Source organism: Triticum dicoccoides, chromosome 2A, assembly GCF_002162155.2.
Source record: "Triticum dicoccoides isolate Atlit2015 ecotype Zavitan chromosome 2A, WEW_v2.0, whole genome shotgun sequence".
In the NCBI taxonomy this organism is placed as follows: Eukaryota; Viridiplantae; Streptophyta; class Magnoliopsida; order Poales; family Poaceae; genus Triticum; species Triticum dicoccoides.
The window spans coordinates 605,346,668-605,361,227 of NC_041382.1; the positions used below are offsets into that span (position 1 = coordinate 605,346,668).

Sequence of the window (14,560 nt, forward strand, 5' to 3'; positions counted from 1 at the left end):
ATGGGCCAGAGGAAGAAGTAACCGTTTCGTGTCCGTGCCGATGCAAATGAGACTCAAATCTGAGCTGGGAATGGGTCGGCAGCCGGACGAAAAGCGGACGCGTGTTCGTTTGAATCGACGCATTAAACTAACTTTTCTATCAGCGGTGATCCAAACAGACGCGCACGGATCAAATGAATCGGCACGTTGGAGTTGTCTAGTGGAGTAGCATGCCTCGAAGGATCCTCGGGGTGGACCAAAGGAGAACACGCCGTTGCGGCTGCCGCGGCACCCACCCGCAGCGACAGGGTCGCACGCAATCCGGCACCAACCAGCCGCACTCCCACTGACAAACCGGGCCAGAACCCACCCCTGGCGGCAAGTAGCGCCACACAAAAAAATTCCCTCCGTCGGCGTCGTTTACCAGTCGCCTGCCCCCGCCCGGGTCGTCGGTCTCGTCTCGGCGGCCTCTCCCTCCCTCCGGTCTTCGCACACGGTTTCCATCCCGCCCCACCAAAGATCCGATCAAACCAAAGGCGCCATCCTTGTCCCGGTCGGCGCCTTCCTCGCCATTTCCGCGTACACGTCCCAGCGTGGATCTTGTGGCTTCCGCGGCGGCGGAGCATTCGGCGCGCGGCGGCTCAGCTATAGCTGCCTATATACTCCGGTGAGTCCCTGCTTCCTCGGACCTCTCGAAGGCCGATTGCGATGGTGGTTCTTCTACGCGTGGTTAGGTCGCCTCCCTGCTTGATTGTTTTTTTTTGCGGGGGTACCCTGCTTGATTGCTAGCTCGCCTCTGTCACGCCGCCGGTCGCAATGGTTGGTAGCCCAGTGCCGTGTTCTTGGTTCACTTTTTGGGATTCTTTGTGGGAGTAGGGCTGCGATTCTCGATGCTTCACTTTTTGCAGCCGCTAGCTCGCTTGTTTAATCTGGAAGCTATAGAAGCGGGGCCTGTCGGGGTGTTGTTTCTGAAACTGACAGGGCTGCGGATAAGGCTCCATCAAGCTTCAATTTTGCTGTGATTGTGCTAGGGGACGCCAGGTTTGGTAATTGTACGGGGCGCCGTCTCAAGGCTTTTTGTTTGCTTCCCCTTACTGTTTTCAGTTCACACATGGGTGAATTTGTCTCTCGTGGCTAGTTCGATCTGTCTATAAGTACAATTTTGTCTAGAGTGTGGTTTTGTTTGGTCATCTATGTTTGTTAGTTGCGTGCATTGTCAAGTTGCTTACTATAAATATGCAAAGGCCCCAGTGTTGTACTACATGTAAAAGGCCCCAGTGTTGTATCAGTTGTAGATGTGTTGTGGCAAATGACAAGAATGGAAAGGGAGGCAGTTTCGTTATTGGTTAGGAGGATAATTCATTTACTCACCAGTTATGATCATGTCATCCCTCGAGTTGTAGCTATTCCTTTATTAATTCATTCATCACAAATGACTAAATTAAATGTTTTACACATTTGCTGTTTGCATTGTAGTACTGTACCACTACAAGGGAAAAGAGGACAAGTATTGCTCTGAAGTGAGATACGCTTGGGGGCAGATTTTGGAGAACTCTTGGTCTAAAGTGTGAGAGATTTGAAGATATATTTTGGACAAATTGTGGCCTAAAGTGAGATAGGTCTGGAGGCAAACTATTGTGTCCGTCAGCGTGCTCATGTGGGACATCGGATACAAATGAGGCACATCACACTTCTTTACTGGAGGACCGGAGACAGATAACGTTATGGTAGCCGCTACAGCTACAGAAATGTTTCTTGTGTGCTTTGAATCCTTGTGCCCCTGCTTTCGCTCGAAAAGGAAGGATGGAAGTGAAGATCCTGTTCTTGCAAAAGACGGAAATTCCTGTAAGCAAAAATGATGAATTTTCATATACGGGTGATGGAACCTGTTAACACACTGAATCAATGCCTACCGTATTTTTTGTGATGAAATTTAATAAATGCAAATTTTGTGGTTATCAACACTTTGCCACCGTTTGACATATTGTTCCCTTCTTTTTTCAGTGAGTTCTTCTGAAATGAGGTCAATTTCTGACAGAATTCCCTCGAGCCCTCTTCGGGTACCTGCAAGTCCATCTAGATTTTCATTATCTTCACCACCAAGTAGAAATGATCCATTGAACCTCAGTCTTGAAACGGTTATTAAACTGACACGTAACTTTTCGCCGGCCTTGATGATTGGCGAAAGTTATTTTGGAAAGGCCTACAGAATGGACTTGCAAAATGGCCTTATTGTGGCTATTAAAAGGGCAAGAAAGGTAGTTTCTTTTTTCTGGCAACTACACTAGAGATTTGCATAAGCACAATGACTGAACTATTATTGTATATTCTGGTTGCTTTAATTCCACTCTATTAGGTTTAGCTAAAAGCCTAATTAGACACGACACTTCATGAAGTTTAGAAGTTCTATTATACTCCAGCCTAGCTTTGTTTTCTGTCGAATTTTCTAGGTTTGTTCAGATTTGTATAGTTAGTTTTTTCTCCCTTTTGGGGGAGGCTGCTAGCCTTTTTTTGGTCGTTTGGGTCAAAGCCACTGTGGATGGTTTGTAATATACAATGGCACGCCTTCTGATGCTTGTTTCTTTTGGTTCATAGGATAGGATTATCATAGGAATAGGAATCTTGTAGGAAATGAGATGACATGTATCTCAAATCCTATGAGTAGGAATAGGAAACAAGATGTCATTTGGTTGACACCAAAGGAATTTTTCCATTGAGTCTAGGCTCTTTTTTATTTTCCTATGAAATGTGGAGGATAGGAACCAATCCTATGTAGGAATAGGAATCCATTCCTATGAACCAAAGGGCTCTAAAGGAAAAAATCCTATAAGAATCCTATCCTCTAGAATTCCTATGAAATTCCTCTAAACCAAAGGAGGTAGGCCTTCTTTGGTTAATAGGATAGGAATTTTATAGGAATAGGAAAATCATAGGAAGTGAGATGACATGCATGTCAATTCCTATAGAGAAAGAGATGTCATTTGGTGCATAGGATAGGATTTTTTCCATTGAGTCTAGGCTAATGTTTTTTTTCCTCCAAAATGTGAAGGATTGATTCCTATCCTACATAGGAATAGGAATCCATTCCTACAAACCAAAGGGCTTCAAAGGAATTTTTCCTTTGCAAATCCTATCCTATAGAATTCCTACAAAAATCCTACAAACCAAAGGAGGCCTTAGATTGTTTACTGAGCTTATCATCCACTGCTCTCTCTTGGGTGGAATCAAGAAAGAACAAGAAATTGGCTAATGCATGTTTAGGTAGACCCAGTTGTTGATCGATCCATATGTGTGTAGACCAACATAAGAATAACAGGGTTATGCATCAATAAAACATGCTGCATTGCATTCTTCGTTCCAGTAGTTGTGCATTGCTCTTATATCTTTTGTGTGTTGTGTAAGCCTGTTCACTAGTCGGATTTTTTCCTCTCCGCAATCCGGATAGCTGTTGATAAAAATTGGGTACCTTCACTTCTTTTTACACCTGTTTGACTTGTGATTCTGATCCGGTCTATTTTCCCAGGAACATTTTGCTTCTTTACACGCAGAATTCAAAAATGAAATTGCACTACTAAAAAAAATCGAACACAGGAATCTGGTCCAGTTACTTGGATATATTGACAAAGGGAATGAAAGAATTGTCATAACCGAGTTCGTGGCAAATGGCACTCTTAGGGAACATTTGGATGGTATGCTGCAAACCAGATTGCTGCTTTACTTGATTCCTTCTCAGGATGAACAGTAACATTTTAAAATTGTCTTTCAGGACTACATGGGCTAATATTGGGCTTCGGTCAGCGTCTTGAAATAGCCATAGATGTTGCCCATGGATTAACTTATCTGCATCTATATGCAGGTACACCTTTGCCTACATGTTTTCATTTGCTGAGTATAGAACAGTCAAGTGAAACACTAAATGAATGGTTCTACTTTTCATTCTGATTCAGTCACATGTTCAGGAATTTACCTCAGCAGTAACCAAACACATGAACATAGTATTCTTGCTGCACTGAAAGTTAATAATTCGTGGTACTTGTCAGTTATCGTGATGGCACACGTTTTCGGAAATTATTTTGGCTGTCCGTTGCCTTGAGAAAATGTCATGTACATGTGCTCCAGCTTCGTATTAAGCGGTCCTAACGTTTTTTAAGAGTGTGTACAAATAAGCATTTGCCGTGCAAGTTTAACAGTCACAAGAATTTGAGGCTATGCTCAACAAGGACACACAATCCTAATTTGCATGTGCGACCTAAATTATGAATTTAGCAATCACAAGGATCAGCCATGTTATTTCTTTTGTGTCCTCCATTTAAATGCAAGATTTAGCTAACAGCATGAATATGCAATTATCTATTCAATAGAAGTAAACTTGTATAACATACTTTTGCTCTTTAGTATTTTGATGCATCGACAGGTAAACAGACGCATTCTAATTTGATCGTTCTTGCTGGCGATTTGCATATATCTTTTCTTAAATTATAATGCAATCTTATGCTTTTAGAGAAGCCCATTATACACCGGGATGTGAAGTCATCAAACATTCTACTAACTGAAGGCTTCAGGGCAAAAGTAGCCGACTTCGGATTTGCAAGAATTGGTTCAACAGATCCAGGCCAGTCAGAGATTCAAACTGATGTGAAAGGAACAGCTGGCTATGTGGATCCAGAGTATCTGCGGACAAACTATCTGACAGTCAAGAGTGATGTGTTCTCTTACGGCATCTTGCTCCTGGAAATCCTATCAGGTCGTCGTCCTATTGAGGTGAACAGAGGAGGAAGAGAAAAGATTACCGTGCGATGGGTATGTCTTTGCTTTCCTCTCTTATATTTATATCATTTCAGTCGTTGGTATCCTGTTTAATTTTTTAATCAGCTAAGCTTTACTAGTTAGCTCTGTTATGAATCATGTATGTTGCTCAAGATTTCTCTTTAGTGGTACCCCATGAAAGGTAGATCAAACCACTTAGGAGACAATTTGTAAACACAAGCACAACTAGAAATAGAAAAAAAAACTCGACCAACAGGCACTAGCACTGGTGCCATTTTAGTTTAGGAGAACCATGAGCACCCATGGAAGCTAGGTTTCGCATGGGATGGGATGGGCAAGCATCGGTGCCTCTAATCTAACCGAGTGACGCTCAGTTCTTACAAGCAGAAAACAGAAATGTAGTACTCAATGCCAGCATAGTTTCAAGAATGAGCTTCAGAACATAAAACTGTGAACTAGTTATTCAATCATTTATTTAGTTCAATTCATTGCATCCTCGTACTCTTATCTGTGTTTTTCTGTGTTCATTCGTTTGGGTAGGTGATGTGTGTGCCTTCCTTTGATGATTCATAATGTGATATTTTGTTACAAGTTAAACCATACACTATGCTGCCCCCTCCATGTGTACACAGGAAAAAAAAACTATTGTCACAGTATCTCAGATATCAGATACTTATCTTTCACTCATTTTAACCGAAAAAACACACACCAGTAATTGTTAGGCTGCTTATCCCATCTATTGCCACTTAGATTCTACTCCCTCCGTTCCTAAATACTTGTCTTTCTAGAGATTTCAACAAATGACTACATACGAAGCAAAATGAGTGAATCTATACTCTAAAATATGTCTACATACATCCGTATGTTGTGTCCATTTGAAATGTCTAGAAAGACAAATATTTGGGAACGGAGGGAGTACAAGCCATCTAAGGTTGGTATAATGCCTTTGATGCAGGCCTTCGAGAGATATAACAAAGGCAATGTCCAGGAGATACTGGATCCGATGTTGACCGAAGCAGTAAACGAGGATATACTGAATAAGATTTTCGATGTGATGTTCCAATGCGTCGCTCCTACCCGCGCTGACAGGCCACATATGAAAGAGGTTGTGGAGAAGCTCTGGAAGATACGGAGGGACTACGCTAAAACCCAAAACAGAGCAGAAGGGTCTCTTTAAACCATCTTACACTGGGTTATTGACTGCTTTTTTTTTGCTTGAGAGAACATGGGTGAACTCGGTTCTTGTTAAGGCTGAACATTGCCGTGCATTTTTGTCGAACACGAACAGCTGAAATCTGTACAGGGTTGTGACACTATTGTTGCACATTGTGTATATAGCTGTGTTCATGTTTAAGAGATCGATTTGATGCACGTTGACCTTGAATGGATGAATTCCGTGTAGAGGCACTGTTCAGTGTTTCAGTGATATGTGCCCTGGAGAAAGTGCAGTGGTGCAGATTGCAGTGCAGCTTCTGTGTGTGTAGTTTTATAAACTGTCTAAGCATTGTCGACTTGTATAAGATTCAGGAAGAGACTGGAACAGTTTTTTTCTTTCTTTCTTTTATGTAGTATATACTCTGCCTGGACTTCACAGGATACGAACACGCGCCATTCCGTACAAAGTGATAAAACTGCAATATCAAATACTCATTTCTTCAGTCATTGCGGCCTTGTACAATTCAAATTTTTGCAGCTTCTTCCGTTTGTTTGGGTTCAATTTTGTTTTAGCCTGGGATTGTTTTTTTACTTTGTGCTCTCCGCCTCATCTTCTAATACAAAACAACTCACATTTGGGTGTGTGTTGAAGAAAAAAAGATCTCTTCAAATCCAAGCACGTATTTTCGACTTAAACTCATAAGAACACTAGTATACACAAAAACTGACCCCCAAAAAAATTAAGATCACACATCATTGTAGTTCTAATTTCTCCAAGCGGGGCACCGATAAGCCGGAGCAGCTGTGACTGAACACTGGAGTTGGTCACTTGTCAATTTCATCAACTAAACTACCACATGAACCTTTGTGTTCCCGGCTCATGGCCCCAATGGAATGGTCTGAACAGAAACATCGCCAGAGTGAACAAATCCACAGCAGCATATGCAGACCCCAAAGCAAGCAATTTGCCATTACCGGTTACTGGAGAATTAAGGACCAGTACGACCAATGGGATTGTGTAGTATCTAAATTCAACCAACGGAGCAGGGACGAGAACTAGAGCAACTGAGAAAACAAAGGACACCACCCAAACTCTTGGCTGCGATTTCCCTGTAAGATCAGGAAAAACTACAGAAGTTTCAGTTCATTATACTTCTCAGAATAGACAACCTTTTTTTAAGAGCGAAGAAGTTTACCTAAGATGTTGATAACTGAAAACCATGAGTACACATAAAGTGGAATCAAAATGTATTTCATCATCCAGTGAGCTTGTATGACCTTCCTCCAGATATAGAACGTGTAATGTCTATTGTCAGCCAGAAGATAAGGGTGAGCAATACTGCACCAAAAGATGAGGCTATTAGGATTTCATAAACATAAACAAAAGACAAAGAAAACATTGGTTATGCAGAAGTGAAAAGTAGAATCGTCAACAATCTTCTGACATTTTGACTGCAACTGGAATTCTGCTCGTAGGTTGCAATTGCTAAGTTGAATATGTATATAGTTACTTGCCACTTAACTTCAGCCTCTAAAGGTTCTGCTTTTCGAAAAATTTATACTTAAAGCGAACAAGTCACATACGAGGTGTTCAGGTAAAAACCTGAATAAATGTATAGCCACAAAGCTTAAACCAAGAGCTATCAGCATTGCCAGAGAACTAAAGGTTTTGTTCTTTCTACACCAGTGGAACAAGTCTGATACTCGTCCGGGAGTAAAATGCCACGGTAGGAGGGCAGTAGCTGACACTAGACCAAAGTACAATAACTGTGCAAAATGTGGTGAAACAACATGAGCTTCCTTGGCACCTGCATCACTCCAAGCAAAGGCGCATGTTAGAAAATTATCTATCACTTAATCAACTGCTAAGCCCTATGAAAGATGTAAAAAGAGCAATTCAACATAAGAGTTACCTAGTACTATGCCACCATTCCAGATTATAAATGCTCCAAATGTCACCAGAACTATTGCGAACGGTGCAAAAGTGATTAAAACTTTACACTTTGAATTCCATATTTTGAAGCCGATGTCAAATAGTTCTTCCATAAAACCTGCACATCAATCATAAATATTTAATATGTTGTGGAAAGGACTGCACACAAAAATTGAGATCACATGATCTTCTAGAATTTAAATCCTTCTCAACAAAAATCATTTTGCATTCAAAATTAGAACGTATAAATTGATAAAACGTTGCATCTGGTTTTCTCATAACAAGAAGAAAAATATCAATCATATCAGAAAAAGATCTATTTTCAATTTTAAAGGACATTAACAAGCCGCCTAGTGAATCCCAAAAAGGAAGCTACAAGCTTACAGTAAAAGTTGGAAAAAAAATCTCAATTAAAACAGCTGGAGTACTCACTCGTGTGTGATTTAGTAGATCCAGAAACAACTCCCCTCTTACTTATGGAGTGATTAGTTCGCCGCCTTCTCAAACCTAAAGCACAGACTTTGCTATCCCTGTCAGACACTTCTGCTCTTGATTTATCTGTTGGTTCACTGTTCTCATCAGAAGGGCAGTCACTGAGAGAAAGATCTTGCACATATGCAATGGCTCCATTGGCAGCAAAAAATATCATCCATATTACATTAGTCTGCCGGAAAAGTATTGAGAGAGCACCGAACTGCAGGCAAAAGGAACAAAAATAATTAACAAAGGCAGGAAGTATATCAAAAATTTCAATGTGAAATGAGTGGTTTGGTTGCTAAAAAATGATGTGGGGCACTGAACATTCTTTTATGAATCAACAACCTTCACCATCAAGTATGCTACGGATAAATTTTATGAATGTACAACTTCCTGCAACTCAAGCAAGCTAAAGAAGCTCCTGTTGTGAGCACAATAAATCAACAAATAATGTATATGCTATGGTCTCCACAAAATGCAACCTTATCTCACCGAAAGCTATAAAGAACCGCGTTCAAACACTCACCAGTGCGCTGACCCAAAACCGTTTCTTCAAGCAGGACAGGTACATCGCAAGAACTGCAGCTAATGATGCGACATCAGTATAATACAGAAAGGTAAAGAACCAGTGAACAGGATACAACGCTACAAGAATAGCATAAGCAGTTGCCTTCATCTTGCCAATTCCTGGCTTGATACACAGAAGCAGGTCATGGACAAGAACACCACAGACCATTGCCATTATAACATTAGTTGACCGGAGAAGTGCCGTGGTGCAAAGGGGGTCAAATGCCTCTGCTACCTTAATAGCCCATGCACCAGGGAACAGGGAAGCAAGATATGCTAGAGAAATGTAGTACCTGCAAAATTGCAGACAGCAGTTCGTCACAAGAAAATTTTGAGTTTGAAGCAATAAGGAGTAGTCGAAGCTCACAGGCCAGGAGGGGTGGTGATCATGGGATCCCACGTTAAGAAATCTCCACGGCAATAGTGTTGCGCCTGGGGAACATGGAATATCTCATCCTAAAAGCAAACAATAAAGTGGTAGTGGACATGTTATCATGTTCTATTTGGAAGCATATTGTGCCATATACATTTTCAGAATGAGAATACAGTGATATATCAGACAAAAGTATGAATCCTAAGGATCTTGCTAAAGCTCTACCTATGCCTCACGTCGCCGAATCTATTTTTTCCGCAGAACTCAACTTTCTAGTTAACTATGAAACTACAACTCATGAAATTCCTTCATGCAAACGATGACGTTTTCCCACATGAGAACCAATGCTACCATATCAATGAAAATTATTGTGTCTAATATAGTACTTGTATAAACAGCATTGGGCAAACAAGCGTCATTGCAATTTCAGTGGACGATGTTGTGAAACAAAAGGGATAGCTGTTCCCCATTAGCATTTATATCAGATAACTAAATAGATTACCGTAATTCTACTATATTTGATCATCAAACTATAGGCAAGTGAAATGGGCAGTTCAAAAGCTGGGGCATAAAAAAGAAAAACCGAGACATATGCATATCCTGACAAGAGGACTGACCATGTAGGGGTCAGGCACGATGGAGTCAACCAAGGCGGCGATCGGGATAGCCCATGCGGCCACCGCGGCGGTGACGGCCAGCCTTCCCATCCCGCAAGGCGGGGCTCTCAACTCCGGGAACCCGACCTGAGGAGACACCCCGAGCTTCAGATCCAGTTCAACGCTCGGGACTCGGAAGCACAGAGCTCATCACACGAGTCCTCACTAGGTTTGTCGGAAGCTATGCAGGCTGAAGAAGGTCCGCGGCGTCAGGAGCGAGTTCGCCGGTGGTAGGCTGCGGCCGGACGGCTCTACGCTGCTGCGGCTCCTGCTGCCGGCGTCTCGCCGGAGGTCTCAGGCTAGACCGGTGGGGATTTCAGCCGCGACACCTCGGCCCAGTCGTCTGTAAACCGGCTCGAGCAGGCCCACAACTCTGTTGACCAATATAACGGCCCGGCCCAACCACCGGCAGGTACCTAAGCGAACGGGAAAGAGGGCGAAGTCTCATTACTCGTTGCGCTTAGATCTCCCACCCTCTGATCTCCCCCGAGGCGCGAGCAGGAAGACGCCGGCGGGCGGCTCCGGCGACCGGAGAATCTGCGGCCTTCCTCCCCGCCCTTTCCATGTGAGCAGCTCCTACTCTTCTTCTCCCCCATCGCGAGTTTTCTTAGGTTTGGATGGATCGATCCAGTCTTTGGTTAATCAGCAGCAGGTAGCTTGTCAAAAGAATCAACAAAGGAGCAGTAGTGTAGTTCTAATCGTATTGAACAGAGCACAGCACGTACAGTTGAAAACTGACTTCGCTATTTGTAGCTAGACATAGGACCTTGGCAAAGCCAGGCGAAGAAGGAATTGCTGTAGAAGTGAGGAGCAGTGGAAGTAGAATTATATTGGGATCTGATAAATGGGTGGGGTATGAGAAAATCTGTGTTGTATTGTTTAAGCACATTGGTCTTACAATAATAAGTAGTGATCAAAGTATCTTTGAATCTGCGCAATAAGATTTATTTTTCTTGATTTTTTCATAATGCTTCATGCATACTTAGATCACTTGGGGCCTCCACGGAATAGTCCCTCTGATTTTGACAGATATCTCCAATCCAATATAAGCTGGCGTTCACCATCTTGCAAACGATTGCTATAAACAATTGTAGCGAGATGCGCAGAACTTCTTGAACCAGACTTGGCTTAACCATAGTGTCAACTTCAGTCACAAACCCACCCATACTTGAGAAGGATATGTTGTGTCTGTTATGGTTTGATACTGCTATTCTACTCTGAGCAGTGTGCGATTGTTAACATTTTGCTCCGTGACTTCTGGTTTCATGTTAATGGAACTGGGGCGGGGATGCCCTGTTTCTCTAAATAAAATGTTAAAATTTTAGTGATAGAACTAGATAAAACCTATGAATGTACACCTTTTGCATATCAGTTTGCACGCACGCTCAAATCTCTACGATCTGACCAAATGGGAGTTATTCCAGTGAACTGTGATTTTAGCATACAAGAAACTGTTTGACTCTTAACAGCAGCAGAGCCATGTATACTCAGGGCTTCTACCCTTTTCTTCTTCTCAGGGTTTACAAACTATTTATAGTACAAACATAAATTTACAAAGTTTTTGGTACAAGCACAACTTCAGTCTTAACAGCAACAGAGCCATGTCTACTCAGGGTTTCTACCCTTTTCTTCCTCTCTAAAATAATGATACGCAGATCTCTTGCGTGTTCGAGAAAAAAATAAATAAGATGGGTTAATCCACAGAAGTGACATGGCATTGCGATTTGCAGTTAAAGTCTCTTAGTACAAAGCAACAGAAGGCATGCACATCAGCACATCAGTAATCGGTTACAGCTTTACAGATAGACTAACAACGAAATTGCAGAAGGATATGCCAAACTTTTGAATGCTCAAATGCTATCCTTGTGGAGCTAGGGTAGTGGTGCATTTTTATTTTTATTTTGCTGATGGTTAGTTTGTTTGCTCAACTGTATTTCCTCCCAACCATCAAACTTATTTAATATTATTTTGTTTGCAACATCAGAAGATTGCTGCCAGAGTGAAACTAGTCTGTTGGTGGAAATGGCCAGTACAGCATGCTTCGTGATTGTAAGTAAGAACGACATCCCAATCTATGAGGCAGAAGTTGGATCTGCACCCAAAGTATGTGTCCTGCACTCCATTTTCTCTCTCTCTATTGTATTTAGCTATATAACTTGGTAAAAATGCCCCCGGATATGAAAAATCGAAATAGTTAATAGATAAGCAGCATAAATCATATTGGATCATGCCCCATAGCAAAAATCTGTAGGAGATAGCCATTAACGGAGTGCTGCAAATTTTCTTCTCTGAGTTAAAACAGTGTTGTACTCCCTCCGTTCCTAAATATTTGTCTTTTTAGAGATTTCAAATGGACTACCACATACGGATGTATATAGACATATTTTAGAGTGTAGATTCTCACTCATTTTGCTCTGTATGTAGTCACTTGTTGAAATCTCTAGAAAGACAAATATTTAGGAACGGAGGGAGTATGTGGTATCTTTGCCCCTGTATACATGGTATTTCTGGCATTGTCTATGCTTTATGCCTCCTGGTTAACTTTTGTAATTTCATCTGTTCCCAGGAAATTTTGGAACTTCTATGTAATAGCGTTAATTGAAATACAATTATGCATTTGAGTCTTCTTGACTGGGTCTGTTTTCTGAAGTAGTTTAGTCATATTGAATTACTATTAATTTACATGTCTAATCTTCTGGCATTTACTTTCCCTCTCAGAAAGAAGATCTGGCTTATCACCATCAGTTCATCCTGCATGCTGCGTTAGATGTTGTTCAGGACCTAGCATGGACCACAAATGCAATGTGAGATTCTGTTGGTTGATTAATTTTGTTCTGTAGGATACACCCAAAAAATTGTGTGGTCTTTCTCTAGGACACATCCAAAAATACCACAGCCCAAAAATAGTCTTCTCATATAACTTTTATATTGTTTACGTCATCGAACTCTTCCTGCATTTTCAGGTTCCTGAGGTCGGTTGATAGATTTAATGACCTTGTGGTGTCTGTTTATGTAACCGCCGGTCATACTAGATTCATGTTGCTTCACGATTCACGCAGCGAGGATGGAATAAAAAGCTTTTTTCAAGAGGTCCATGAACTTTACATCAAGGTAAGATGATCATCGATCGGTCCATCACGATCTAGAGAATCCTCTTATCGCATTTTAGTTTGCTATAAATGCTCAGTTAAGTGCACACATGCGTCAATTGTCAAATCATGCGTACTGAACAGTAATGCCACTGAGTATCCATTTTTGTGGTGAACATAATTTTTGGCGTCGGTCTATTATCTTTTGCCATGCTTTTATCAAGATGCTCTGTCTGTGTCAAGGCGATGGCACTTGTCTACCCTGCAAATAGGCAACCGGTGGGTGGACGATATGTATGGGTCAAAATCGCATGGGTTGCTTACGAGTCCCATACCTTGCAAAGTTACTTTCCCTAAAAAAGACATGCAAGGTTACTTGCTGATGCAGAATTGGGCACTGTTTCCATAACAAATCTTGACAAGCGTCTGCAGTCTCGTTCTAGAAGATCTTACATGTATCAGTTCGGGTCTTGATATGTACTCCCTCCGTACCTAAATATAAGTCTTCCTAGAGATTTCAATAGGACTACATACAGATGTATATAGACGTATTTTAGAGTGTAGATTCACTCATTTTGCTCCGTATCTGGTCCATATTAGAATCTCTAAAAAGACTTATATTTAGGAACGGAAGAAGTAATAAAGTGGTATTACAAATCTTGTGTTTTTCTGCAGATATTCCTCAACCCCCTGTACCTGCCCGGCTCTCGCATCGCATCGTCACATTTCGACACCAAGGTGAGGGCTCTCGCGAGGAAGTATCTGTAGCGTTTGGCCACGGAGCAGCTTCACTGTCATAACGCGGAAGCAGGGCCAGCAAACATCATACTCCACCGCAGCTGTTCTCCCGTCATCTATGCACCCTGCTGAATCAAGTATGCACACTCTTATTTTTCTTCGTGTCGGATCCTTGCGTGCGCGCCAGTGAATCCCGGGCTTTCAGAATCGAATTCGGTTTGTAAAATGGGCTGTGCCGCGCATGGCAAACCTGCACTACCAAACCGTGTAATCTCCGTGCAGCATACGGGGCATATACTAGTGTAAGTGTTGGTTTGATTTCCTGTCTTTGTCCTGCATCTAGCTCGCCTTTTTTCCTGTGCGTGCGTGCGTGCATGATCGGATCTTACCTTCCTCCACCAGAGCTGTGGCTCGTATGCGCTAGGCGGAAAGGTGACAGTGCAGGATACGCTGCGCGTGGTACTATGTTGAACAATGCAGGGTATCTGATGCAGGAGTGAGATGAGATCTGATGAGTACAGCGCCACTGAAGAAAAAGTGCCCAGTTAGCAGTAGTAGCAGTGTGTGTTAGCCCTGGTTGTTTTCAGTCCCGGTCCAGCCCCATGATGCACGTCTGCGTGTGTAAAAAAGGCATCCCATCTTGGAAACCTTTGTTTTTTGTTGAGGATTGGCATCTTGGAAGCATGTCACAGCGGCAGCTTATAGCTAGCTGTTTCCAGCGCCCTCTCTGCATGCGTACAGTACACAAGAACAGTGAGCTGATAGCGTCAGGATCCGGACGTGTGGTTCGTGCACACTGGCAGACTGAGGAGGAGATGTTGTGGGG

General features: G+C 42.2%; 3 protein-coding genes across 7 annotated transcripts; 2 read left to right on the plus strand and 1 right to left on the minus strand.

The window, feature by feature from the left end:
- The first annotated feature begins 400 nt into the window (after nucleotides 1-400).
- On the plus strand, nucleotides 401-6,168 carry LOC119355653 (calmodulin-binding receptor-like cytoplasmic kinase 3). 2 transcript variants are annotated; one of them, XM_037622496.1, is made up of 7 exons: nucleotides 401-646; nucleotides 1,456-1,824; nucleotides 1,984-2,237; nucleotides 3,503-3,668; nucleotides 3,746-3,835; nucleotides 4,481-4,779; nucleotides 5,702-6,168. In XM_037622496.1, exons 2-7 carry the CDS (start codon nucleotides 1,704-1,706, stop codon nucleotides 5,921-5,923), a joined length of 1,152 nt encoding a protein of 383 aa, XP_037478393.1. In that variant the 5' UTR covers nucleotides 401-646; nucleotides 1,456-1,703; the 3' UTR covers nucleotides 5,924-6,168. The 2 variants fall into 2 exon arrangements, with proteins under 2 accessions (XP_037478393.1, XP_037478394.1); XM_037622497.1 differs by lacking the exon at nucleotides 401-646 and adding an exon at nucleotides 689-708.
- Nucleotides 6,169-6,547: 379 nt separating this feature from the next.
- LOC119355652 (dol-P-Glc:Glc(2)Man(9)GlcNAc(2)-PP-Dol alpha-1,2-glucosyltransferase-like) lies at nucleotides 6,548-10,211 on the minus strand. Of its 3 annotated transcripts, XM_037622492.1 has the most exons (9): nucleotides 10,074-10,211; nucleotides 9,869-9,994; nucleotides 9,246-9,334; nucleotides 8,838-9,171; nucleotides 8,267-8,528; nucleotides 7,815-7,952; nucleotides 7,505-7,709; nucleotides 7,098-7,240; nucleotides 6,548-7,029 (listed from the first exon to the last, which is right to left on the minus strand). In XM_037622492.1, the coding sequence occupies exons 2-9, from the start codon at nucleotides 9,956-9,958 to the stop codon at nucleotides 6,752-6,754; spliced, it is 1,539 nt and encodes a 512-aa protein (XP_037478389.1). In that variant the 5' UTR covers nucleotides 9,959-9,994; nucleotides 10,074-10,211; the 3' UTR covers nucleotides 6,548-6,751. The 3 variants fall into 3 exon arrangements, with proteins under 3 accessions (XP_037478389.1, XP_037478390.1, XP_037478391.1); XM_037622493.1 differs by having other exon boundaries at nucleotides 6,548-7,011; nucleotides 9,869-10,203; XM_037622494.1 differs by lacking the exons at nucleotides 9,869-9,994; nucleotides 10,074-10,211 and having other exon boundaries at nucleotides 8,838-9,154.
- Nucleotides 10,212-10,333: 122 nt separating this feature from the next.
- LOC119355654 (trafficking protein particle complex subunit 2-like) lies at nucleotides 10,334-14,061 on the plus strand. 2 transcript variants are annotated; one of them, XM_037622498.1, is made up of 5 exons: nucleotides 10,334-10,472; nucleotides 11,892-12,010; nucleotides 12,626-12,711; nucleotides 12,871-13,018; nucleotides 13,672-14,061. In XM_037622498.1, the coding sequence occupies exons 2-5, from the start codon at nucleotides 11,930-11,932 to the stop codon at nucleotides 13,762-13,764; spliced, it is 408 nt and encodes a 135-aa protein (XP_037478395.1). In that variant the 5' UTR covers nucleotides 10,334-10,472; nucleotides 11,892-11,929; the 3' UTR covers nucleotides 13,765-14,061. The 2 variants fall into 2 exon arrangements, with proteins under 2 accessions (XP_037478395.1, XP_037478396.1); XM_037622499.1 differs by having other exon boundaries at nucleotides 10,363-10,472; nucleotides 11,895-12,010.
- Nucleotides 14,062-14,560: the final 499 nt, after the last annotated feature.